Source organism: Mirounga angustirostris, unplaced genomic scaffold, assembly GCF_029215605.1.
Source record: "Mirounga angustirostris isolate CCGP_5_RB_7025 unplaced genomic scaffold, mMirAng1.0.hap1 SCAF_1, whole genome shotgun sequence".
NCBI classification, from domain to species: Eukaryota; Metazoa; Chordata; class Mammalia; order Carnivora; family Phocidae; genus Mirounga; species Mirounga angustirostris.
Window position 1 is genome coordinate 201,198,969 of NW_026991709.1, and position 25,109 is coordinate 201,224,077.

General features: G+C 44.1%; 1 protein-coding gene across 3 annotated transcripts in view; it reads right to left on the reverse strand.

The window, feature by feature from the left end:
* Nucleotides 1-23,951, reverse strand: part of LARS2 (leucyl-tRNA synthetase 2, mitochondrial) — a 145,852-nt gene extending 121,901 nt beyond the window's left edge. For all 3 annotated transcript variants that reach the window (XR_010413450.1, XM_064597035.1, XM_064597034.1), the window contains exons 1-4: nt 23,821-23,951; nt 18,276-18,530; nt 12,907-13,035; nt 1,129-1,220 (exon numbers count right to left, since the gene is read on the reverse strand). Coding sequence is in view for 2 of the 3 variants with exons in the window: in XM_064597035.1 (XP_064453105.1) it covers nt 1,129-1,220; nt 12,907-13,035; nt 18,276-18,509 (455 nt within the window). In the remaining variant the exon portion in view is untranslated. The remainder of the gene's footprint in view (nt 1-1,128; nt 1,221-12,906; nt 13,036-18,275; nt 18,531-23,820) is intronic.
* Between the last annotated feature and the right edge of the window lie 1,158 nt (nt 23,952-25,109).

Here is a 25,109-nt window from a genome sequence, read left to right on the forward strand (position 1 = left end):
GGCCAAATCTGGCCCACGGGCCCTAATTTGCCAATCCTCGGTCTAGCTCACATCAATTTTGTGCCATATTTGATCCACTTTATTTTATTATCTTTTCTTCCTTTTTTCATTACTCCCATTTAATCTAGAACTCACCATAACTGAATAAGTGGGAACTAAGGGTTAAGAGAAAAAAAAAAAGTGGATGGTACAGTGGATGTTTTTTGAAAGTAGGCTCGGGCAAGATAAAGCAAAGGGAGGTCAAAGACAATGGGGACAGGCCCTGGAACTGCCCTTCTAGATCTCTTGAGGCACGGAGTGGGGAAAGGCCCCAGATCTTTGTGAAAGAGGCTGATGGAGTGAGCCCAGAACATTCCACTGGGTTCTGGGATGAAGGATGGGCACTGCTGGCCCACATGTACGTGGAAGCCTGAGGCACAGGTGGAATTGGGAATGTGTCCCCCTTGGAGAAAGCCATCCCTGAAATATATTGGCCATATATTTCTATATTGAATGTCTAAGTTCCCCTTGCTCTGGAATGGTGAAGGCAAAAATTAACAGAATTCTCAGAGAAAATTACAATGTGGAATTTGGATATAGCTCACACTGTGGTCAAGCAGATGAGAAGCATTGTAGAAATTGAACAAAGGCAACCCTCTCCTTTTTCCTTCCAAATGCAAATACTCAAGGGAAGAATAACTTTGTAACAACAAAGCATCAAAATGAACACATGAATGAATACCCAGAACCTTCTTTGGGACTTCTCAGTTAAGAACACAGCACGCTGGGCGCCTGGGTGGCTCAGTTGGTTGAGCGACTGCCTTCGGCTCAGGTCATGATCCTGGAGTCCCGGGATCGAGTCCCACATTGGGCTCCCTGCTCGGCGGGGAGTCTGCTTCTCCCTCTGACCCTCCCCCCTCTCATGCTCTCTGTCTCTCATTCTCTCTCTCGCAAATAAATAAAATCTTAAAAAAAAAAAGAAAAAGAATACAGCACGCTAGAAGAGAAACGCCAATATATACAATCCTGTTCATCGCTTGGCAGACTGCAATGTTCTGTTTGCTTCGCTATCTGTTTCTCATGCACAGATTAAAACATTTTTTTAAGGTTTCTGTATAGAAGTATTTGAAGACGCCTGTAGATACATACCTTTGCGTCCAACTTTCTGGATGTAGATTCCTCTCAATCGCTGCATTTTCAGCAGGCAGTCCAAAGGCATCCCATCCCATGGGGTTGATGACCTAGCATCCAGAAGAGAGACATCAGCCACGGCGGATTGCTAAGACCTCTATCCGTATTGTCTTCCGGGCCATAAACAGGCATTCTCTCCTACTAACATGTCATATCCCTTTCTGGATGATTCCAGACTATGCTTCTGAAAGCCAGCTATCTACTAGGACATATGCTGAGGAGAGTATTTAGAAGGTTATACACCAAGGTGCTCATAGCCGTTATCTCTGAGTAGACTCTTCTTTGTGACTACTTTACTTTCTTCTTGTCTGTATTGTCTATAATGAAACCAAACTGTTTTTCTAAATTATAGGTGTTTTTTTTTAATTCCCAAAATGCGTACATGTAAAAATGTATGGGCATTTAAAATGCTCACCTCGTATTACTATCTGCCATTGGAGGAGCTGTGCCGTCCAATATGGTAGCCACTGGCCACATGTGCTTATGTAAATTTAAACTTAAATTAATTAAAATTAAAAATTCATCAGTCCCTCAGTCGCACTAGCCACCGTTCAAGAGCGCAACAGCCACTTTGAATCACTCCCTGGAAGATGTTCCTATTCTCTGACGAATAGGGAAGCCTAAAATCTTAGAGCTCAAAAAGGCTTTTGAGATCTGTCCTCCAAGCCTAACCCCCTTTAATTTCACAGTTTAAGCAACGTGGCCCAGCAAGAGTGAGCAGCCTAGCTGGATAACACCAGAAGCAATTACCTTCAGCCGGGATGGGCCAGTAAGGCGTTCACTTCTGCAAACGGACAGCAGCTACAGCTCAGCAGGCAGCTTCTGTCCACCTACTTTACATGCTGTGAATGGGAACAGTGGCTTGAAACACGCACCGTGGCACCGAGGGACAGCCTTGTTTGTAACCATATAGACAACCTGAGCTTGGGTTCACACACATTGCCTTGGGATAACGATGGATACTCAGAGGTATCAATCACCTCATCACCCATGCGTACCACCACAGGCCATTTTCCACTAAAGAAATAGGTCTTGTTTTCTTTTCTAAAAATACTTTTCCCTCTGATATGTGGAGTAATGCATATTCACTATACAGAGAGAAATACTCAGAAGAAAACAAAACTCACTTGTAATTCTACCAGACAGCCATACATAACCAGTTAAATTTGGTAAATTTATATCTAATTTTTAGAGATAGGGATCATATTTTATATATATATATATATATATGATAGGGATACATATATATGTGATATAGGGATCATATCATTTATATATAAAGAGAGAGATAAAAAATATATATATTTTATCTCTTATTTCCTTCCCACTGCACACCTGGGGTTTTCTTCCATCTTTCTGTCTGGCCCAAGGACTCTCTGAGGTGCATATGCGTATCGCCCACGGCCATCCTGCCTCAGGTCCATAGGCACCTATGATTCGAAGTATCCCAAACCCCTTTGGCTAATGAGTGGGAAACGCCAACAAAGGCTCGCTCTTCAGGAGGCTGTGTGGTCTGAGGGGAAAAGTCCCAAACCCAAGCCTGCCATTTACTGGCAGTGGGACCCAAGGCACATTACTTACTCGGACTCTCAACTCCCACTTGTGACAGAAAGCAGCCACCTTGCGCTGAGGATTATATGCCATGTCGGTGGTGCGCTCAGCATGGCGCCCAGTCCACGCACCCGAGACATGGGGGCGCTCGCTACGTGGCAGCTGCCATCATCTGGTACCCCTGGTCTGCAGCACCCACACGTGGCACATCACTAGTTGCCCTGGCAACATTTCAGCCGTGTCACTGGCCAGAGGTATCACAGCGGCCCTCTGACAGCAGGTAGGGAGACGCCTTGACCTCACACACGTCCTGAACGTGGCTTACTCATGGCAACTGTCTGCAGCACGTTGGTGCCAGGCACTGGAAGTTCTTAACCAAACTGAATGGACCACGAGGTTTAAACATGTAGGTCTTTTTAAAACATTCTCACATTCCCCAGGTATATCTGTTCTTTGTAGTTCTGGGAACCCAGCTAGACACAACCCAATCCAGCTGATCTTTCAGACCCAACCCGAGGTCTCTCTGCCTCTTGCTAAATGTGGCAGACCCAAAATGCTTCACCCTTCCGGAGAGTGTCCCTGCCCTTCTGGAACCTGCTCCTCCTCCAACTGCACACAGTCCTGGTGGGGGCTGCCAATCACAAAACTTGCCCCTCTGGTTACGGGCCTGAACGTGGAGGTGGGATGCAAAACAGAACAGGAAGGCAACAACATCACACTCTCTTCACTACTTTCTCCTTGGCCCGGAGGAACAAGGAGATGAGACCCCCCGGGGCTCCAGGTGACCCCACCTTCCACCGGATGGAGGTGTCTGAGAAAACAAAGCTTGCATGGGGACCGAGACTGAGGGTACTGACATGCTGCCAGGACCTGGTCCCAATGCCCACGGGCTTGTTTCCCGCAACACTGCCTCTCATTCTATGAGCTACACCAGGGTCTGTAAACACGAACAAACTTCCCTTTTTGGCGTAAGCTGGGCTGGGCTGGGCTGCACTTGGTAGCCAAGAATCCTGAGTAAAACAAACACCTTTTAGGATACAGCTTTCTCTTCAGCATTGCTTAAGCCACAGATGAAAAATATTCCCTTGTAATAAACTATTAAGCTTCACAGATTTTTTCTTTCTTTTCCTTTAATTTTCAAAAGCTATAAACAAACAAACAAATAAATAAAATCAACCCCACGTCAGGGATTTGTCCTGGATTACTAGAAAGTTCTGCAGTACTTCCGTGGACTGCACAGGAGTGTAACTTCCAGCTGTGCTTGAATTCTCCTAGGGCTGCTTCACTGGCAGAAAAATGTAACTGTTGTGTAACTGCTCCAGGAGAAGGGGGATGACCACTTGGTTTCCTTGTGGGAGCTGCCAAAACGGCACCGTTCAATCCTCCTGCCTATTAACATTCTGTTAGACGCTGTCCATATTTTTAAATAAAGTCAACACAGAGACTGTCACAAAAACCAGTCTGGACTTACATAATATTTTTCTATTTTTGTTTTCAGATGAAATTCACATGAAAAGATATTCTTAGCCCACATGTTACCCAAGCTGTCTATGAAAAATCAAGCTGGAAAATCTTAAAGCTTAATATTCCATTCTTCCCGAAAATCGACAAAAAAGCAAATGCCTGCCCTAGAATACAGACTGTGGGAAGGCCTTTCTGCATCTTGAAGTCAGAATGGTTCCCTCCACCATGGGCCAGATCACTGGAATAAACGTTCCCATGAGCTAAGTTTCTACGGAACAGGAAAGGGGTCCTCTCACTCCTAGACCCTGGGTTTCCAGAGACCCAGGGACCCAACAACTGCAGAACCCACTCTAATGCTATAGGAGACAATTCATGACTGTCAAGGGGGAACCAAGTGAAGACCTATAATAGGATCATGAAATACCAAAGCCCATCCCTTTCTCTGAGGCAGAAGGTTCTATCTGCTGGTCAAACTGTTACAGCCCATTTATGTAAAAGATACCATGTCAGGTGCTTCGTTTGCCAGCCTCCTTCGCCTCTTGGTATCTTACACATCGTCCACATCGAATACCTCCAATCTAGGTCCGGGATGCCGGCTTTCTTGCCTGTGATTCCCTGTGGCCAAGACTGTCCAAAACATTCACCGGGAGGAACTCCAGACTCTCCTTTTAGGTTCTCAAATTCCTACCCCTTTCTTTCTTTCACCGTAACTTGGTTTAACCTTTAATGCTAGGGCCACCTGAGCCCGCTCAATTCCCTAGGAGTTAATTCTTCCTGGACGTGAGTGCTTTCTGCAGAAAAGGAACCAAGAAAAAGTCCTAGTAGCTCTAACTTGGAAATCTATAACATAAACTTCCGGTGTGTGAAAAACCATCATTTCCAGCCGTTCTTCTAACAAACACTCTAAGTATTTACAATTGAGTGAGAAGCCAAGGGGGACAGCGGAACAACCCCCAAGTCTGGAAGAGTGGGACACCGCCACCACCCCTAGACTGAAGGAAAAAAGTGGGAAGCAGAGGTAACAGAGCTCCAAGGCCAAGATCAGGTATAAAAACTGAAACACATGTGGATCTGCCCAGATGGAACTGGATTCCTGAAGAAGCTGCTGACCAGCGCAGAGAGAGAGAAATTCTCTGGCTTCTCCTTCCCTCCTGCACTCCAGTCTTGCCAGAATTTCTTACTGTCCAAAACCAGCTGGAGGCCAGCTGCCACCAGGGCTTGGGAAACGTGGTCTGCGGGGGTCAGTCCTTCTGCTGTACAAGGCAAAGCAATGGGTGGAGCTGACAGCCGACTGGCCACGGGCCAGCCCGGCAACACCAGCAAGACCGCAAACCTACCACAATCTGAGATATCAAAGGGGAGTCAGGGCCAGCTACGGAAGAGGGGCAAACCCAGGGATCAGAGACCTGGCAAGTCAGACCAGAGGCGGACAGAAGGCGAGGGTTGGAGCTGGGGCGAGGCCAGCCTCTGGTGTGGACAGAGTCACGTGTCCATGGCTCACCCTGACGGGGCCTTCTGCCGCTCCCTGAGCTGAGCCGTGGGCGTCCCAGGGTTGGCAGGCAGGATAGGATGGCAAGCAGACGAGAAGAAAGGGATACAGGAGAGAGCACAGTTACAAATGACAACGTGCAGACAAGGCTCGGAAGGGATACACACCGATACATGCCAGGGATCACTGCCCAGAAGGGCGTGGTCAGGGAGGAGGTGGTCAGAAGGGACTGTGGCCTCATCTATGCTGTATTTCTTCTTTTTAAAGGGGGGAATATGGACTGTTACGTACAATTTAAAAATACATTTTTTTTTTTTTTTTAAGAAGGGAAAAAAGAACAGGCAAAGACACAGTTCTTCCTCCAACACAGGAAATAAGATCAAGTAGAGGTAAGAAAACTTTTCAGGTAGAAGGGAAGGAAGCTGGGGCAGCTCGTCGTCTGCCTTCCTGATGGCAAGAGAAATAGCACAATTGTTGCTACAAAAGGGCCAGCCTGTTCCCTAGGAATGACCAGCTTTCTCTCCTTTTCATCATAAAACAAAACTTTAGAGTTGAAACCAATGCAGCTTCTAACTGAGAGCAACCATGGTTACTGCTTCTCAAAAAATTGCTATTTTCAGAGAATGTCATGGTTTCTCTGGAGTAGATTCAATGCTTTATTTCCCAGAAATGAGAAACACAACATTTAATTTTGTTTAGCAAGTGTAACAACCCACCATTATTATAGACTGAGGATCAAAATGAAGCAAATACTTCAGAGTGAAGAACCCAAATGACAGTACCTAGGCCCAAAACAGAAGACCTCCCTTGGGAAGCTGGAGAGACGTGACAAGCGGATAAATCAGCCAGTTTCTAATCAAGACACTGGACCAACAACTCATTCTTCCCTCCAAATGACATCGGAGAGGATAAGCCCTGGAAATCCACTCTCTACTTTTAGAAGCTGCAGAGAGTCAAAAATTTGAAAACTAAATGCCATGCTATGCACCCTCTGGGCACTTCAAACACACTTGCTGACTGGTTGGCCGACTGAAAATTGATGAAATACGTATTATCATCCACTTGCTAAGAACTCCCCTCGCTTCCTGATATTTAGGGGTAATCACGTTATGATCACACAGCAGCCAGACACAGAGCCTCAATTTACTTCCTCCTCCGCAGTGAATAGCAAAAAGGCCCAAGCAGAAAACCCAACTGGGCCGTGTGCGGAGGCTTTTGGCCTGAGACAAATGAGCCCAAGCCCAACCCTGTGAGGGGGACTGGGCACCTTAATGCTGTCATCACTCTGCTTTTGGCCCGGAGGGTGCCAGGGAAACCAGCCGGGGTGGGAGGTGGGTCATTTTATTTTCCAATCTCCTGTGCATACGACATACAAAGACACGACAAAATCACCATATGTGCTAAGCTTTAAATGTGTCATGAGACATTGTATATGAGATTAAGAAGAAGCCAATTGGCAGTGCAGCCTTTTCTGACTCTTGAAAGAGAATAACTGATCTCTGGCTTCAACAGGCCCCTGCTTCACCATCCAAACGTCAGGACTACCTTATTATTGCTACTATTAACTGGGTTACACTGGGAAATTGCGTTGCAGATTTTCTCATTGATCACCTCCCAGGGCCCCTGCCACAAATCTGTGAGGTGGGTCAGGCAGGTATCACCACTGCCATTAACTAAAGCCCCTATTTCCTGATCAATTCATCACCCCAAACCACCTGCCTCTCCACTTATAAAGTCCACATCTGGTATGTATGAGCCTGATGGTCATGGCTTTCAGGCCCGGCTCCATGAACGAGTGCGAGCGTGGAAGGCCGCAACAATCCATCTGCATTCTTTCCTTTTTTTTTTTTTTTTTAGATTTTATTTATTTATTTGACGGACACAGCAAGAGAGGGAACACAAGCAGGGGGAGTGGGAGAGGGAGAAGCAGGCTTCCTGCAGAGCAGGGAGCCCAATGTGGGGCTCGATCCCAGGACCCCGGGATCATGACCTGAGCCAAAGGCAGACGCTTAACGACTGAGCCACCCAGGTGCCTGACCCACCTGCATTCTTGTCTCATTTCTCTCCTTTGCACAACTTATTTGCTGCTCTAAGAAGAAACTAAAGTAAAAGCAACCTTGAACTTTCTAAATCATCATTCTCATCCATTCTCAAACCCAAATTATACTCTGTGGTCTGGCTGGGCTCACAAAATTCAAAGACAAACCACAGACTGGGAGAAGACTTTTTTTTTTAAGATTTTATTTATTTATTTGACAGAGAGAGAGAGAGCACAAGCAGGGGGCAGTGGGAGAGGGAGAAGCAGGCTCCCCACTGAGCACGGAGCCCTACGTGGGGCTCAATCCCAGGACCCTGGGACCATGACCTGAGCCCAAGGCAGACACTTAACGACTGAGCCACCCAGGTGCCCCATGGGAGAAGACTTTTGCATTGCATTTAACCAACACAGAATCAGTAATCCAGACTGTATAAAGAATTCTACAGAACAATATGAAAAAGACAAACAACCCAAGAGGAACTTGGCAAATAATATGAGCAGGGCAAAAAGAAAAGAAGAAAATTAAATAAGCAATAAACATATGAAAATATCTCAGCTTCACTATAGGATAGTATTCAGGAAAATGTAAATTAAAAACACAATTAGATTGCCATTTCCCATATGACAAATTAGCACAGACTAAAAAGTCTAACATTACTAAGTGCTGTCAAGGATGTAGGGCAGTTACAAGTATCTTTCATTGCTGGTGGGAGTAATAATTGGCCTCAACAGTTTGGAAAGTGATTTAGAAAGATGTAGTAATGCTGAGCAATGTACACTCTATGACCCAGTAATGCCACTTCTCCCACAGGCTAACCCATCAGGTATAAGGATGCTCACTGGAGCAAAAATTTGAAACAACCTAAAACTCTATCTATGTGAAAATGGATAATTAACTATTGTCATAATTATACAGTACTTATAATGGATGAAATAACTCTAGAGACACAGGATAATCCTTGATACAAAATACTGAGTGAAATAATATGCAGAATATTAAATATCTTTTATATAAAATTAAAAACAATACTACATATAAGTATGTATGTATCCCTAAACAACAGATAGAGTAAAAACATGAAAACATGAAGGCAAAGGATATACACTAAGTCCTGAATAGTGGTTACTTTAACTTTGACTTCAAGGACTGGAATCCAATTGTGGAGAGGAACAACTCTTATTTGCAACATAAAAAAGGGAAAAAAAACAAAAGAGCTGAGGCTAATAGGATTACATGGTGGCACCTTCTATCAGGACGCAGATCTGGGTATCTGTGACAATGCTCTATAGACTTCTCTGTTGGAAATGTTCCATAATTTTTTAAAGTACCCTGTTTAAACTGAAGGGGATAAATGAGATTACCCAGGAAAAGTGGACAGAGAAAAAAAAAGAGAAGGCAGTCCAGAACAGACCTGGAGGTAAGGTAGAGAAATTCCTTGAAAAACACAACTTAAAACTGACATGGAAGGAAACAGAAGATCTAAATAGCCCTATATCATTAAGGAGATAGAATCTGTCATTTTAAAACTTCCCACAAACAAAATACCAGGCCCAGATACCATCACTGGTGAACTGTGTTAAGCAATATGGAAGAAATAATACCAATAATACACATCACTTTCAGAAAATAGGAAGAAGGGAACACCTTCTAGTTTGTTTTATGAGACCAACATCACCCTGATGGCAAAACCAGACAAAGACATTAAAGAAAAGAAAATTTCAGAGCAGTAGCTCCCATGCACATAGTGGGATTAACAAATTGTATACAGCAATTCATGCATAAAAAAAAAATACATTATGACCAAATAAAATTTGTCCCAAGAACACAAGGTTGGTTTAAAAATTGTTTTAAATCAATCAAGAAAACATATCACATTAACAGAATAAAAGAGAAAAACTTTATTCCATCTCAACAGATACAGAAAAGGCATTTCACCAAAATCAACACCATTCATGAGAAAAACTCTCAGAAAAGTAGGAATAAAGGGGAACTTTCTCAACCTGATAAAGCGTATGCAAAGATGGAGTGGAGCAGGGAAAGTTTGTGGAGTAAACCGGGAAGGAGAAGCAAAAATGCAGAAGTGCTGGGAGAGTGGGGTCTCACTGAGAGCAGAGTGTTTTAAGGAGGAGGAAATGGCCTACCGTATTTCATGTTGCCAAGGTTGAGAAAGACAAGGACAGGGGCACATCCGTGGAGATCAATGGTAGCCTTGAAGAGAGCAGAACTGCCACACCGCTCACTCCACCTTTTACTTCCCATACTGTTCTTCGTGTAACTGAAAATTATTTCATGTATCTCCACTCAAGAACAAAGCAAACCAGTCGACAAATTAACAAGTTCTAGAAAAAGCCAAAGCTTGCTGAATTTTTCTTAGGCCTACTGACTGATATTGAACTTAAGACTCTTAATATTTCTATTGAATACAATAAAAACCCCAGTATTTAGAATAACTGATACTCAATGACTATATATTGAATGAATGAATGAATGAATACACATGTCAGACCCTGCTGTTACTCCAGATTAGATATTCCTTCCTTCTTAGAGTGAGAACCATTGAACTTGACCTGAATCCAACCTCACTCTATCTCTGGGACCAGTCCTGACATTGGGAATGGATTTTAAAACAATAGCAAACTCAACAGGCTTTGGTGTTATTGACAATTACACTGAGATTTGTTTCTCTTTTGCCATATCGCTTGAAAAATAGCTGGACAAGTTTTCACCAATTTGGAGTTATAGATGGAACGAACTGACTTAAATATGGCTTATGAAAATTAGCAAGAAATTAATTTCAGCAGAACCTGGAGAATACCCCAAAAAGACAGCTCATCATCTTGAACAGAGCAACTGAAAATTAGGAACAAAGAGAACCTTAGGTGCCTGTTGATCACACAGACTCAGACACTGTAAACCAAACAACAAAGAGTAGTTTTGGGCACCCATCAAGTGATAGGATAGGTAATACAAATTGCAGGCAATGTTTTACAGTTAAGCTGCTTCTGAGGAGGTAACTCTATACAGCGTACTCCAGGCTGAAGACAGTGGGATGCATTTATTAAATGACAGTGGCTGACCTCCCAGAGTACCAAATCAATGTAAATAGTAATTGCAGCTATCACTTATTAAGGGATTATTATGCCAGACACATGTACTATCTCATTTAACCTGCACAACAATCCCATGAGGCAAGAATTACTGTTAGCCCTATTTTAAAGGTGAGGAAAGTGGGGATTTAGAGACATGAAATGACTTGTGCAGGGTCCCTCAGTAAGAAGGTGGCAGAATGCTGTTCAAATCCACGTTGTCCAACTCCTGGGTCCAGCCTGACCTTGGGCTTCAGTTACTATAGGAGTCTCCATTTTGCCTCTTGGGCCTGAGTGGCTCTAGGCCTGGAGCTCTGCCTTGAGCTTCCTCTGGAACATCTCATCCCATCCAAGAGAATCAAAATCCCACCCACACCCTCTCAACCACCTGTATCCTCTCATAAATGTACAACTTTGCTATAAAAGCTTCATCTTCAGCAATTTGCCTGCACTCACTAACTGTCCAAAATAAGTTGGCGTAAGTAAAAAACCACAGGATAAATCTAGTCAAAGAATCACAGTAAGACAGAGAATTATACTTTTGGCAAAGAGCCAATTCACTCTGCACTGTCTCTTTCTAATAAACATAGCAGCAATGATGGAAAGCAATGTCTGGGGAAAATAAAATTCGACATAAGGCAGGAAAACAAATAGCTTTGACTATTAAAGTAGAACACAAATCTCTGCATTTGGTAGTATAAAGTTATTAACCCTTTAAGTGACAAAGAGCCATTTTAACTTGCCTTCCTTTTTAGGAATACTTCTTGCCAATGTCAGTTCAGCATAAATTTTCGAACCAATTGTGACAACAGATGCACCTATGTCTCGAAAAGAAAATCTTTACAAAGAACTAGGAGGTGGCAGATGTCCTTTGTACAGGCAGGTTAATAATGGCAACAGCCAGTGGGAATCCCAGTGAATGTTTTAACAATTGCCCCTCTGGAGGAAAATGCCCAGAGTCGTAGCATTTGCTGATGTCCATGGTGTAAATACTCCCCCATGGCTGGATCTCAAGCTCCTGGGGTGCCTGATAAACACAGACTTGGACAGAGAGGTGCACAGGGGGCTCTCAGGAGCTGTTGTGAACAGGCTCCAGCCAGCCTCTGGTGAGCAATAGTATTTCTTGGTTATGTACTATGTGCCAGGTATGTGCTAAATGCTTCACAGCCGTCCTCTGATCCTTGTAACAGGCCAATGGGCAGGTACTGTTTTATCCCCATTTTACAGATGAGGGAGAACTAGGTCTTAGAGAGGTTAAGTAACTAGTCAAAGGTCACACAGTTAGTACGTGTTAAGAGCTGGCATTCGAGTCCTGGACAGTCGGGTTCAGTGGTCTGTGTTCTCAACCCTTCTTCAATCCCACCTCTCTGTAAGTGGTTAAAGAACGTATGGTGATCATTCCCACCCCATTTTACAGACGATACACTGCTAAAGAGTAAACAGTAAGCTTTGGGGTAACTGGCAGTGGGGGAGAAGGGGGCTGACCCACAATGGCCAAGGAAGGGTCTTTCTCCTCCTGTTCCGGTAAATTTCACCTTGTCCTTCAAGACCCATGTCAGACGCTCCCTCTTTAGTGGAACCTTTCCCAAAAGCCCCAGGGTTGTTCCTCCCAGATATTTTTTTCCTTATAAAAATGTTAATTTTTCCATCATAAAATAATCCATGCTCATTAAAGAATACAGAAAATATCAAATAGAAAGAGAAAATTCTCCTGTGGCCCCACCTCCTCCTCACAGCATTTGATCCATATCTGTACTATTGGATTCATCCCCCTACACGATGACTATCTGTGTTTCACCCCCGCTGGACGATGAACTCGTCCTGGGAAGACGGCCCACGTTACCAACATTTGTAGCTAAATTTGACCCCAGCCCCACCCCACCACCATCTGTAGCACAACACCGAACACACAGTGGTTCCCCTCCCCCCCATTAATCCAGATGTTTTATTAGGTCTTCTAACTCATAAAAGGAAACACTGGGCTTTTCGGGTTTATCGTCAAAGCTGTCCTAATTTTAACTCTAACCTGTTCTCTTCATTTGTCTTGACCACATTAATGACATTCTTCCTCCCCTGGGTGGGATGGGAAGGGGGCATTTTTCCTTACCTGCATCCCTCTCATCTTCTGGAACCGTGCAATGGTGTCGCTGATGGTATACACACGTACGTGGCCCATGTGCAACTTGCCAGAAGGATAAGGGAACATGGACAGTACGTAAAACTTGGGCTTTGATTTCTGGGAAAGAATTGACAAAGAATGACAATGAGCATTTCTTAAGCATGTACTGGGACCCTACATGCACATAAAATGTTGGTGCTGTACTTGAGGTAACAGTTTAACGTTTTCAAAGTTTCCTTAAAAAAAAAAAAAAAAAGGCACCTGGGTGGCTCAGTTGGCTAAGCAACTGTCTTTGGCTCAGATCATGATCCCAGGGTCCTGAGATGGTGTCTTGTGTCAGGCTCCCTGCTCAGCGAGGAGTCTGCTTCCCCTCTGACCCTCCCCCCATCTTGTACTTTCTCTTTCACTCGCTCTCTCAAATAAATAAATAAAATCTTAAATAAAAAAAAAAAAAAAGGCTGCTCCCATAATGTAAACTGACAAAAATGTCAAAAACCAAAATTCAAAGCCCTGGTTTAAGCTGAAGAATGTCCAAAATAATGCCGAACAACCTCAAAGTGCGAATTACCCATATATATTTTTAATCTTTTTTTTTTTTCTCTTTTAAAAGCTTCTAAGACAGTTTCTACCTAGGTCTTAAAGAACTATATGTTTTTCCAAATGAAGCTCTAACGCATATATCTGTATAATTCACGGACATGATAGTTGAATCACACAGATGTGACATCTCTAAATCCCCTGTAGCTGCATTCAAACTTGGATTTAGCAGGAAGAGCAGGATCCTGAGGCACCAGTCTGGGTCCTGGGTTTCTCTGCTGTATTGTGAGCTTATCTTTCAACAAAGTTGAAATGGGGGAATAAGGAGAAAATCATAGCCAACAAGGCAAGAAGGGTGTTGTTTCCCAGGGCCGATCTACAGACAGCCTCACGCCAGGGTTAGAGAACCTTCCAGCTGCTAAAGACACAGCTGCATTATGAGAAACAGAAAAACAGTCCCTGCGTCCAGACGGAATGAACACAGGGCAGGGAGTCCTTCCTGGACGGCTGACTTTGGGTTTGTGCACCACCCGAGGGGATAAGGCTCCAAATGAATCGTGCTAGTGATTTAATTGATTGCTAATTAGGGGGTCTGTGGTTCAAGGGCAAGGGCTATGTTTTAATCATCTCCCTCTCCCCACCCCCCCCACCTCACTTCAACCCACCCTCACTCCCAGCAGGAGTTTAATTCCCGGCCCCATGGAGCACTTATGACCAAAGGGCATTTTTTCCCCCAGCTACCCAAATCCTGTCCAGGTGACAGGAGCATTCCCCCTACCCAGCCTTAAATCCTCTCATGCAGGGCTCTCTGAAGAAAGGAAGAAGAGGTAATTGCTTATGTTTGGTCTCTGAGGGTTGGGATCTTCTGATATTACCACTCTCTCATTTATTTCTGCCTTCTGTTTTTCTCTCTCTGTCCTTACTCCCTTCCTGCAGCGCTGCTAGAGCTCTTTCAGGTTTTGCTTCTCCCAAAGTAATGAAAACAAACACAGAACAGAATATACATGACCATTCCTTCGTGTATAGGGAGGTGATTTTTTGCTAAGTACTTGCATGACTGATCACTGACACGGCCAACTATAATCAGGGGAGTGGAAGAACCCAGAAATCAGATTCTTTCCAAATCTCATTTGACTCCTTGCTTTAAACTTCCCTCAGCAAAGAAGTTAAACCTTTCACGGGGCCACTAACATGTGGCAAAATTAACTAGAACGTTCTCTGTACTGCCCAACCTCCAGAAATTACCGAGTGGTAAGTCGAGCTGCCTAAAGAAAGAAAAGGGAAAAGAGAATACACAGGAGTCTGGATAATACACAAACTGAAAATCACGTAATGCTCAAGTGACAACTGCAATTGATTTACCTAAAGGGATGGAAAGCAGCACGCTGATCACACACTTTAACTGGAAACTGCAGACCCATAACCCTTAGGAAAACCTCGGGAGACCGGCCCTGAGGTGTGGAGTCGGTGCAGACTCACGACTTGCTGTCTTTAAGAAGGAAAGCGACAGATAATCCTCTCAGCTTGTAAACTAGTCCCTCAAATGAGGTGCAAGACCTTACTCTTGTCACTCGGTGCAGAACCAGAAGCAAGCAAACTGTCCACTCCATTTGAACCTTATTCCTTCTCATAATAGACTGAGTCTATTGCCTTTTCTTGGGGCATTTTTAGGAACGTGGGAAAATAGCTATTACAGAGCTCTTAAACATCTGAAAAAAATCAATAAAATCCTTGATATAAACCATTTCTCGTTTTTCATTTTAAGTTTTTACATTAAGCCCATTTTTCTTTTATTATAATCGCCTTGTTTTCATTATGGGGATATATCTATTTTTTTTTATATTATGTTTATTGAACAATCGATCTTACCCCAAACATTTTCCACATACAGCTTCTTCATGACTATCTCTTTCTGGTAAGTCTGTCCAACAGAGATTTAATGTATAGCACATTGAGTGATTTGTTACACACTAAGCCAAACTCCAAAAGGGAGCTTACAGAAGATATATAGAAAGGCACCGCTGGCAAAAGTCTTTAATATTCATGACTATTTTTGTTTATTGCAGAAAAGGTATTCAGCTTGCTTCAGGTCTCTTCCTTTTGCTTTTCTGTGTGAATTAAGTCATTTTCCTCCGTGATAATGAAATGAGTTCTATCCTCTGGGGATGGCAAGATGGAATTATGGGGGTTTATGTTAAAACTGAGCAGGAATCTGATTGAAGGGGAAATTTTCATAATTATATAAAAGTGTAAGAATGTAAGCCTTTGAAAGAAATTAAGATTGTAAGCGATGGGAAGAGGACGGTTTTTATAAGTGGGACCTATTATTTTTGCCAGCTTCTGACATCAGGGGAAAGATAACTCTTTCCTCTTCATAGATCACATTCCAAAACTGTTGCAGAGCCTAGAGGGGGCAGACAGAAGGAGCCTGGAGCCCGAGTTCTGGCCCCAGCCTTGTCCCCAGCTATCTGCAAGACCTTGGGCAAATTCCTCTGCCTTTCTGGGCTCAGAATCTATAAATCAAAGGTGAGGCACCAGAAGGTCCCAGGCACATATCCCCAGTAAATTACCAAACCTCCCTCTGAGCCTCTGTTTTCTTACTCCCCCCAAAATCCCCAGGGTTGTTCCAGGATTAAATAAGGTAATATATGGAAAGATAGTACCTGACATATAGTCAAATGCTCATTAAATAGAACTTCGTTTAATAATGATTATGGTGATCACGGCAAGACATTCAACTCCTGGAAACTCATTTGGGTGGATTTTAAATAGATCTAATACCACAGTGAGGTCAATTATAAATGCTTCAAAATCCACTGACATCCAGTTGTCTTCTTAATTCCTGACAAAGATACCACACACTTTTATCCTCTTGGATCTTTTGTTTATGTAACATTTCAGTTTGTAAAATGTGTTCAGCCACGTTTTCTCATTTGATTCTCAAAACAATTCTGTGAGATAAACAATGCAAAGAATGTGAGGATCAAAGAGGTTATGTGATATGGATGAGATCACGCTGAGGTCTTGAGACCGAGCCCATGGTACTGCCCTGGCTCCAGACTGGTCATATGGCACCTTCTCCACCTTACCACTCCCCAGTGCAGACCCTGAGAGGGTGCCCCCAGGGGATCACCCTCAGTATCCCTCCAGCTGCTTCCCCAATTATTGATAAACTGTGTTGGCCCATTTAATTTTTTAAAAGATTTTATTTATTTATTTAGAGTGTGCACATGCGTGAGCAGGGGGAGGGGCAGGGGGAGAGACAGAATCCCAAGCAGACTCCACACTGAGCACAAGGCCCAAAGTGGGGTTCGATCTCACAACCCCAAGATCACAACCTGAGCCGAAACCAAGGGCCAGATGCCCAATTGACTGAGCCATCCAGGTGCCCCTTGATCCATTTAATTATTTTAAAAAACCATATACTTAAGAAGAATGAGAAGCCACAAAAATCAGTAAGCTACAACTTTAAAATGTGTAGAAGCCACTAAATTATAATCTAAACCAAAAAGAAAAGAAGAAATGATAATTTTACTCTCCTTGTTCAGAATTAAACTGCTCCCTAGTTTGTTTCCAAAATACGTTTAGTTAACTGAGTCTGGTCATGTTGACATGAAGGCTCTTCATGCCCTGCTGAGGCGGAAGTCAGGCTTTCATTGTACAATCATGCATCCTATTCAAACCTTCACTTGATATCCATCACACCTCTCTCAATACCAGATTTTCTTTCTAACCAATTCCCAAAAACATCCTCTTCACTTTAACACAAATAACTGCCCCCAGCATTCTTCACAGTGATCAATCTCATAGAAGGAATGTGTCTGAAAAGAATGAGAATCAGGAGATGGGAAATGGCCAAGTCTAGAGAAAAGCAGTCTCTTGCAGTTATATGTACTCAACTGCTTGCCTCTGGCCTAATCTCCTTAATTAAATGTAGAAGGTCTGTATTATTTGGCAACTATTACAAAGGGATGGTAGAATTTAAGATAAACTATCTTATAGTGCTTGGCTCTGATCAGATTCAACATTTCAAGTAACAAATCACATCTCCCATTTGTTACTTTGACCAATATCAAGAGGTAAGAGCTACCACATCCAAGACTAATCCCTGACAGGCTGGACTCCTAGAGAAGGAGCCAGCCTCCAATATGGCGCCCCATGGAAACTGGGTACAACCAAATACTGAAGATACTTATAAGTAGAGTTCTGAGCTGATGCATCCAGAGCAGAAGCCAAGGGTTCACTAAGTCACACAACTGCCACTGCAAGGCTGGATCACAGACCCAGATCACACCAGGGAAGGGCTGGTACCTCCCAAACCATGTTGCTGAGGTGGCAGAACCAGGTTGGAGGCCAAGGTCTATGCCAGGGAAGAGACAGGTGTTTCTCAGAATATGCAGATTCAGTTTCATAGGTGAGGGGTCCAGGTGCCACTCCTGGAGCCTCACATCTGACCCTGCTGGATCCCTGTGTGCTGCCCCACCACACCATGGACCAGGAAGGACCCAACCCCTGCTGGATGAATCCTGATGCATCTCCCTGGTAAATGCTGCTCCAGAATGCCCAGTGTGGCACCACACTGAAACTCTTCTAAGCACTATCCTTATCTGATCTCATTTACCCCTCACAAACATCCTAGGAAGCAGGGGGGCACTCTTACTAGCACTGTCCATAGTAGATAAGAAAACTGAAGCACAGAGTCAATCATTCAGTTCAAGGTCACACAATGAATAACTTATTTGCACTTGGGCAATCTGACCCCGGAGTGCGAGGCCTTAGCCCCTCTTCTCTACTCTCTCAAAACCCCTCAGAATACTCACATCGGCTTCTGAAATTTTGGAGGCCTGTTCTTTTATTCGGTGATGCCACCATTTCTCGACCTCCTTTCTTGTCTGCAGTGTGTACTCTTTCGTCCATTCTCCCGTGGCACTGTAAATATCTCTGGCCCATCCCGGAATCACTCTCCTTCCCCTGCTGATGATCCCTGGCCCGCCATCTTGCTGGCTTTTCAGAAAAGAGACATAAAAGCCCAGTCTCCGCCAAGCAGAAGCCATCCTGCAGAAGGTGGGAAGATCCTGAAAAAGAGGGCAGAAAGCACACTTAGGAGCAGCCCAGAACCCTCCCCTGAGTTTGTCCTCCCGATCAGTCTGGTGTTCTCTGAACATGCGCATGCTTTCTTCTTATCCTGTTGATGACTTCCTTCCTTGAAGACGACACCGGAGACAGGGCGTGTGGGTGGCTCAGTCGTTAAGCATCTGCCTTGGGCTCAGGTCATGGTCCCAGGGTCCTGGAATTGAGCCCCGCATCGGGCTCCCTGCTCGGTGGGAAGCCTGCTTCTCCCTCTCCCACTCCCCCTGCCTGTGTTCCCTCTCTCGCTGTTTCTCTCTCTCTGTCAAATAAATAAATAAAATCTTAAAAAAAAAAAAAAAAAAAGTCGACACCAGAGAACTTCAACTGAGCTAAACACAAACTCTAATGGAAAATATAAAGACACTCAGTGTTCCCAAATGCCAAAGACACAAAATTCCCACAGGAACAAATGGAGACCACCAGCTGGGCCAGCCCCTTGCCACAGGCTCCCAGTCTCCCTTTCCCATAGGCCCAGCCCAGTGTCTGTCCAGCAGGCTTCTTGTCCCATCACCCAGGCTTCAGAGGAGCTCCAAGCCCATGCTGGCCTGGCCCGAGGCTCTATTGTCAGAAGACATCTGAACACCTGCCTTCTAGGAGATCCAGAGACTTGGTGCGATTACTAGCATTTTTCATACATATTTTAAGTTCCATATACTCATAAGCTGAGCCAAGAAATAACTATTATTTACAAGACCGCTTATTCATTTAGTTCTTCATTCATTCACCAAATATTTATTTTATTATTTTTTTTTAAAGATTTTATTTATTTATTTGAGAGAGAATGAGAGAGAGCGCGCACATGAGAGGGGGGAGGGTCAGAGGGAGAAGCAGACTCCCTGCTGAGCAGGGAGCCCGATGCGGGACTCGATCCTGGGACTCCAGGATCATGACCTGAGCTGAAGGCAGTCGCTTAACCAACTGAGCCACCCAGGTGCCCTCACCAAATATTTATTGAGTGTCACTGGGTCCACACACTGTTCTAGGCACTGGGGATACAGCAGTGAGCAAAAACAAAGTCACTTCTCTCGCGACACTCACATACTAGAAAAGCAGATAAGCATACAAACAAATAAATACACACGTATGACAGTGGTGAGTGCTATGGTGTTTCTGGAATACAACCCATAGGCTGGGGTCCACCAGGACATCCGGCTGCCATTCAAAATTCAACTTGAATGTTTCACTGGTTTCCTCCAAAGGTCAAGTCCAAAAAATGACCTCATGGAAGCAGTTTCATATTTCATCACAGTCTAAAAGGCTGAGGTGACGGTTCATCAAATATTTACGATTTATGACTAAATAGCCTAACCTTTCTGCCTTCTTACATGAGACCACGCGAGAAGTGCTATAGTGAAGAAACAGATGTAAAACCAAGAGAGAAATAAAGAAAGAAGCAGGCACTTGAAGCTGGTGTTGTTTGATGCTCTCAAAAGCTTTTCCACAGCTACTCCCGTCTGGCCTGTTTTCACACAGGTACTGGGTCATGGATGTTGCCAATAGAGTTTCTTTTTTTTTTTTTTTAAAGATTTTATTTATTTGTTTGAGAGAGAGAGACACAGCGAGAGAGGGAACACAAGCAGGGGGAGTGGGAGAGGGAGAAGCAGGCCCCCCGCGGAGCAGGGAGCCCGATGCGGGACTCGATCCCAGGACCCTGGGATCATGACCTGAGCTGAAGGCAGACGCTTAACGACTGAGCCACCCAGGCGCCCCGCCAATAGAGTTTCTTATAGGCTTACACAAGCAGGTTTCGCACTCACAGAAAATGGCACCATGGCGTTGGCATTTTACAAGATGGTCTGCCAAAGTTCTTGATATACCAAGTCTCACTGTCTCGCTGTATTTAACACCTCTTGCTTCTTTGGGGGTGGAAACAGAAAGACAAAAAAAAAAAAACAAAAACGCCCACAAAACCACAAAATCCAAAAAAGGAAAACCTCCCTATCCACTGGGCTTGGTTATTCTAAAATATGTAGATGTGATTATAGATATTAGGGTGAACTATATGAAAAAAGTTGAGTATCAACAAGCCCATAGGACCAACCTAATATACAGACACTTTGTACACTTGAGGCAATTGTGTTTATTTTTAAGGGTTGGGTTTCTACATAATTAGAACTATCCACAGGAGTCATGGAGTTTATGATTCCCTTACTAAGTCAGCATTTCCCTATCTTTATAAGCCAAAGACTGCCCAATTAGCAGAGGGCATAGAGAGATGCCTGCCATTTCTCTCCTGGACTTCATTCCCTAAGAATACATAAGGAGAGGGTTCTGGACTATGCTCCCCAACAGAAACAACGGGAAACAACAAAGCTACAAAAATACAAATTAACCTGAACCACAGTCTCACTAGTTTTTGCTTTCAATGTTTGTTAGCCATTGTGACAGATGAAACCCCAAAGAGTGCAGCTAGATCACCAATATGAACAATATGAAGGGAGGTCATTCTTTCACTGAAAATTCTAATCCTGTCTCTGTAACTTACTTATATTATATAAATCGTAAAGAACACATACAACATTCTCTGTCTACCCAATGAGAATAAGCTTTCTAAATATGTTTACATAATACATGGCTCACTGACAACCTCTCCTTTACATAAACCAATGGTATAGACTAGAGAATTCTGAAACTAACCTGGGCATTCAAAGAACTTAAAGTTCATGAAGAAGGAAGCACAAGTAGATAAGAAAGTGTCAGATTATTTAATGAATGGGGAAAATTTCAAGGTAGAGCCCCATCTCAAACCATAAACCAGTGTAAATCCCATATAGATTAAAGAATTTTTTTTAAGTAACATAAAACAAAACAAAAATGTGAGTATTTAATGTATTTTTGTAAGGCGCAAGATGCTCTGTCCTGAGCAAAAAGCAATGGAAGAATTCACAAACTATTAATAAATCTGACTCTAAAGGTGTAAAATGCCTGTATATCAACACCATGAACAAAATGAGAAAGTAAGCAATAAGCTGAGACAAAATCTTTGCCAAAACTGCAGTAACAAAAGGTTATCTTACTCTATAAAGAGTTTACATATGAAAAGAGAAACATTAAAAACCCAATTTAAGAAATGGACAAAGGAGGGGCACCTGGGTGGCTCAGTCGTTAAGTGTCTGCCTTCAGCCCAGGTCGTGATCCCAGGGTCCTGGGATCGAGCCCCGCATCGGGCTCCCTGCTCGGTGGGAAGCCTGCTTCTCCCTCTCCCACTCCCCCTGCTTGTGTTCCCTCTCTCGCTCTCTCTCTCTCTGTCAAATAAATAAATAAAATCTTTAAAAAAAAAAAAAAAGAAATGGACAAAGGAAAAATGGCAAGAGAAATACAAATTTCTAATAAATATATGAAAAAGATCAACTTTAGAATTAATCAGAGAATGCAAATTAAAACAACAATGAAATATTTTGCCTAACAGATTGGCAAAAACCTGTTAAATAAAAAATGGGCATTTTTTTACACTGCTGCTGAGAATGTAAACGGATTCCACCTCTCTGGGTAGCAACGTGGTAATAACGTGTCAAGACTCTTTAAGGAAAAGTTCACACCCAAAGTTAGGGGATCCCCAAGATTTAGGGGGACATAGCATAAAGTGTACGCGGGGCTACGATATTGAGAAAATAAAGGAAATTTTCAACTTTTAATGCTTGTGGCCCCTGCTCCTGGGCTCCCAGGGAAGCTATACTTCAACATTTACCAAGGTCAAAATGATTCAGCAAAACTCAAAGTATGGGCTCTATTTCTGCCCAAGCACAGACACATCTGCTTCATTTATGAAAGAACCAAAAAGGAGCATTCCGAACATAAAGATTAAAAAAGAGAGAGAGAAAACCTCCCTCCTCCCTGGTTCCCATAAGATTAAAGCCATACAGCTCTGCATATACTAGAAGCTTAAGATAAGGTCTGCAACTTTCTGAAATGTCCTTTGTCTAATGATTTGTAACTTTTTATGTAAAAAAAATGTATACAACCCTACACCAAATGTTCCTTTGCTGGAGCTTATATAACCCAACACCAAATGTTCCTTCACAGAGCACTCTCTTCTTTGTGAAGATTGTGTACCCTGGCAGCTGTCCTAATTTGGCCTTGACTAAAACCCACTTTCTTTTAGAAATTCTAAAAGGTTTGTTCAATTTGCCTCAACAGTATACTACGAACTTCCTGATGCTCAACCCTGTTCCCTTCCTTTACTTTCCAGACCCTGCTCTTGGCCACTCCACCACTAAAGCCCTGATGGGCACCACCTCTTCCTGACAGCAGATACAGCCATTTTATTAGAGAACTATGACCATTCCATCAACGTGAAAGGTGTGGCTCATGTCTTGTATTTAGAATCAACTTGGCCCTTTTCTTCCTTAGCTCTGTCTCATCCAGTTCCTTGCCTAGATGCTTGGAATCTTGTCTTTTCCTCCATATCTTTCCAAAGCATCAATCCCCACTACGCCACTCCTCTAGAGTCAGTCCTGACCTCACCCTCACTTGGGGCTTAAGGTCAAGTTTTCTTGAGAATGACGGAGGCAGCGTCATGTGGTCAGAACGGGACAGGCCTGAGAACTGGACCCGAAATGACAATCATATATGGGCAGAGAAACCTACAGAAAGAGTAGGAGACGGGCAAAGAAACAACACACGGAAGAAGCACATGGGGGCATTTGTGTGCACCCAAGAGAAAACGCACAAGAATGGACCACGGAAAGTGCATCTTAAAGAAAACAAATTTTGTAACAAAAAAATAAAGATCTTGGCTTTTGCAAAGACTAATTCCCTGTGGGATCTCAGGCAAATTATTTCCTGTCGGGAACCTCATCTTCTTTCTAGGATGAGGAGGTAGACCCACAAGATCTCTGAGGGCTTTCGAGCCTTAATACAGTAGCAATGATCTCCGGGGCACAGAGATGCACTGGATGGCCTTTCACTGAGTCCAAACCCCCCAGCCCTGGGAAGCAAAGATCCAGGGATGAATTGGAGCAGGGGAGCAGTAACATGGGAACTTGAGTACAAAACTACGTGTACACATGCATTCTTCTGGGAATGGGAAAGGGTCCAGAGCTATCATCAGGGTCCGTGGCTCCACGAGCCTGAAGACCCGGACTTCCAGGTCAGAAACCGCACGGCTCCGGGACCACCTTAACCCAGCCCGCACCTTCCCTTCCTGCCCCCATCAAGTCGGAACCTCCCGACCCGGGGGCAGAGGTCTCCACTCCAGAAGTCTCTCGTCCCGCTGAGCCCCGGGCTGAAGTTTACCTGCTCACAGGCTCTGGCCTGCGGCTCTCACGCTTCTGTTTCCACTTTTATGGCAACGCGGCCCGGACAGTCACTATGGGCGCCGCCATGTTGGCAGAACAACAACTTTATCGGTAGCCGCCGGCGCAGACACAGACAGGCGGGGGCGGAGCCGGGGGAAGCGAAGCGCGGCCCGGGGCGGAGTCCCGACAGCCTGTGGGGCGGGGGCATCTGCGCGGCGACCTCGAGCTCCGCCCCCCGCTCCCAGGCACCGCCTCCCGACCGCAAGCCCCGCCCTTCGGCCCAGTTCTCCACCCCGTCTCTGGCGTCGCCAAAACCTGAAAGCTGGGGGGCGGGGTTCACGTTATTCCAGGTGCTGCGGACATCAGTTTAGTGGCCTCAGAGTAAACTAGATGGCAGCTGGCGTAAAGAGCACTGGGACAGTCCTGATGCCCGGATTCTAATCCCAGCTTAGCTACAGCTGCCTGCTGGGCTTGGGTAGATCTTTTGACCTCTTGATCCTTAATGATGGTTCAGGATCTTCTTCCATCATATTCTGTGATTTTCTAGCCCTGGGAAGGGAATTATCCGGCCATGATTGGGGGTAAAGTATAATTTTCTCATCTAAAGGTGGGCTGGGGTTCAGGAAAGCAGGATTCCTGACCAATCATTTCCTTGAGGAGTTTATGTACCCCCAACCCAACCTCTCCCTCACTCCCCACTAGTGTTTCTTGCTACACATGAATGAATTAATGAATGAACTGTAAAGGACCAGTGGTGTTAAAGTATGATTTTCAAAAAGGTAAAGCCCGTTTAAAGGAGATTTTGAAGAACTCATATACGTAGGTAATCAGGAATACCGAAATGCATTTGGTCATTGCGCATAACTGGTTGATATCCTATAGGACAAGAAAAAGTAATGTTTGAGAGCCTTCTTTTCCACAGGACTGAAATCAACTGTATCTCTGTCAAGCAAAATTCAGCCCATTACTCTCCATATTCTACATTTTAACTTCTACTCTTGCAGAGCTGGACAACAGAAGACAAGAAAATGTGCACACTCCTGGGGCGCTGGGTGGTTCAGTCAGTTAAGCAGCTGCCTTTGGCTCAGGTCATGATCCTGGGGACATGGGATTGAGCCCCACGTCAGGCTCCCGGCTCAGTGAGGAGCCTGCTTCTCCCTCTCCTGCTCCCCCTGCTTGTGCTCGCTCTCTCTCTCTGTCAAATAAATAAATAAAATCTTAAAAAAAAAAAAAAAGTGCATACTCCTCTAGCACCAGATAATCACCAGACCAGCACTCCACCCAAGG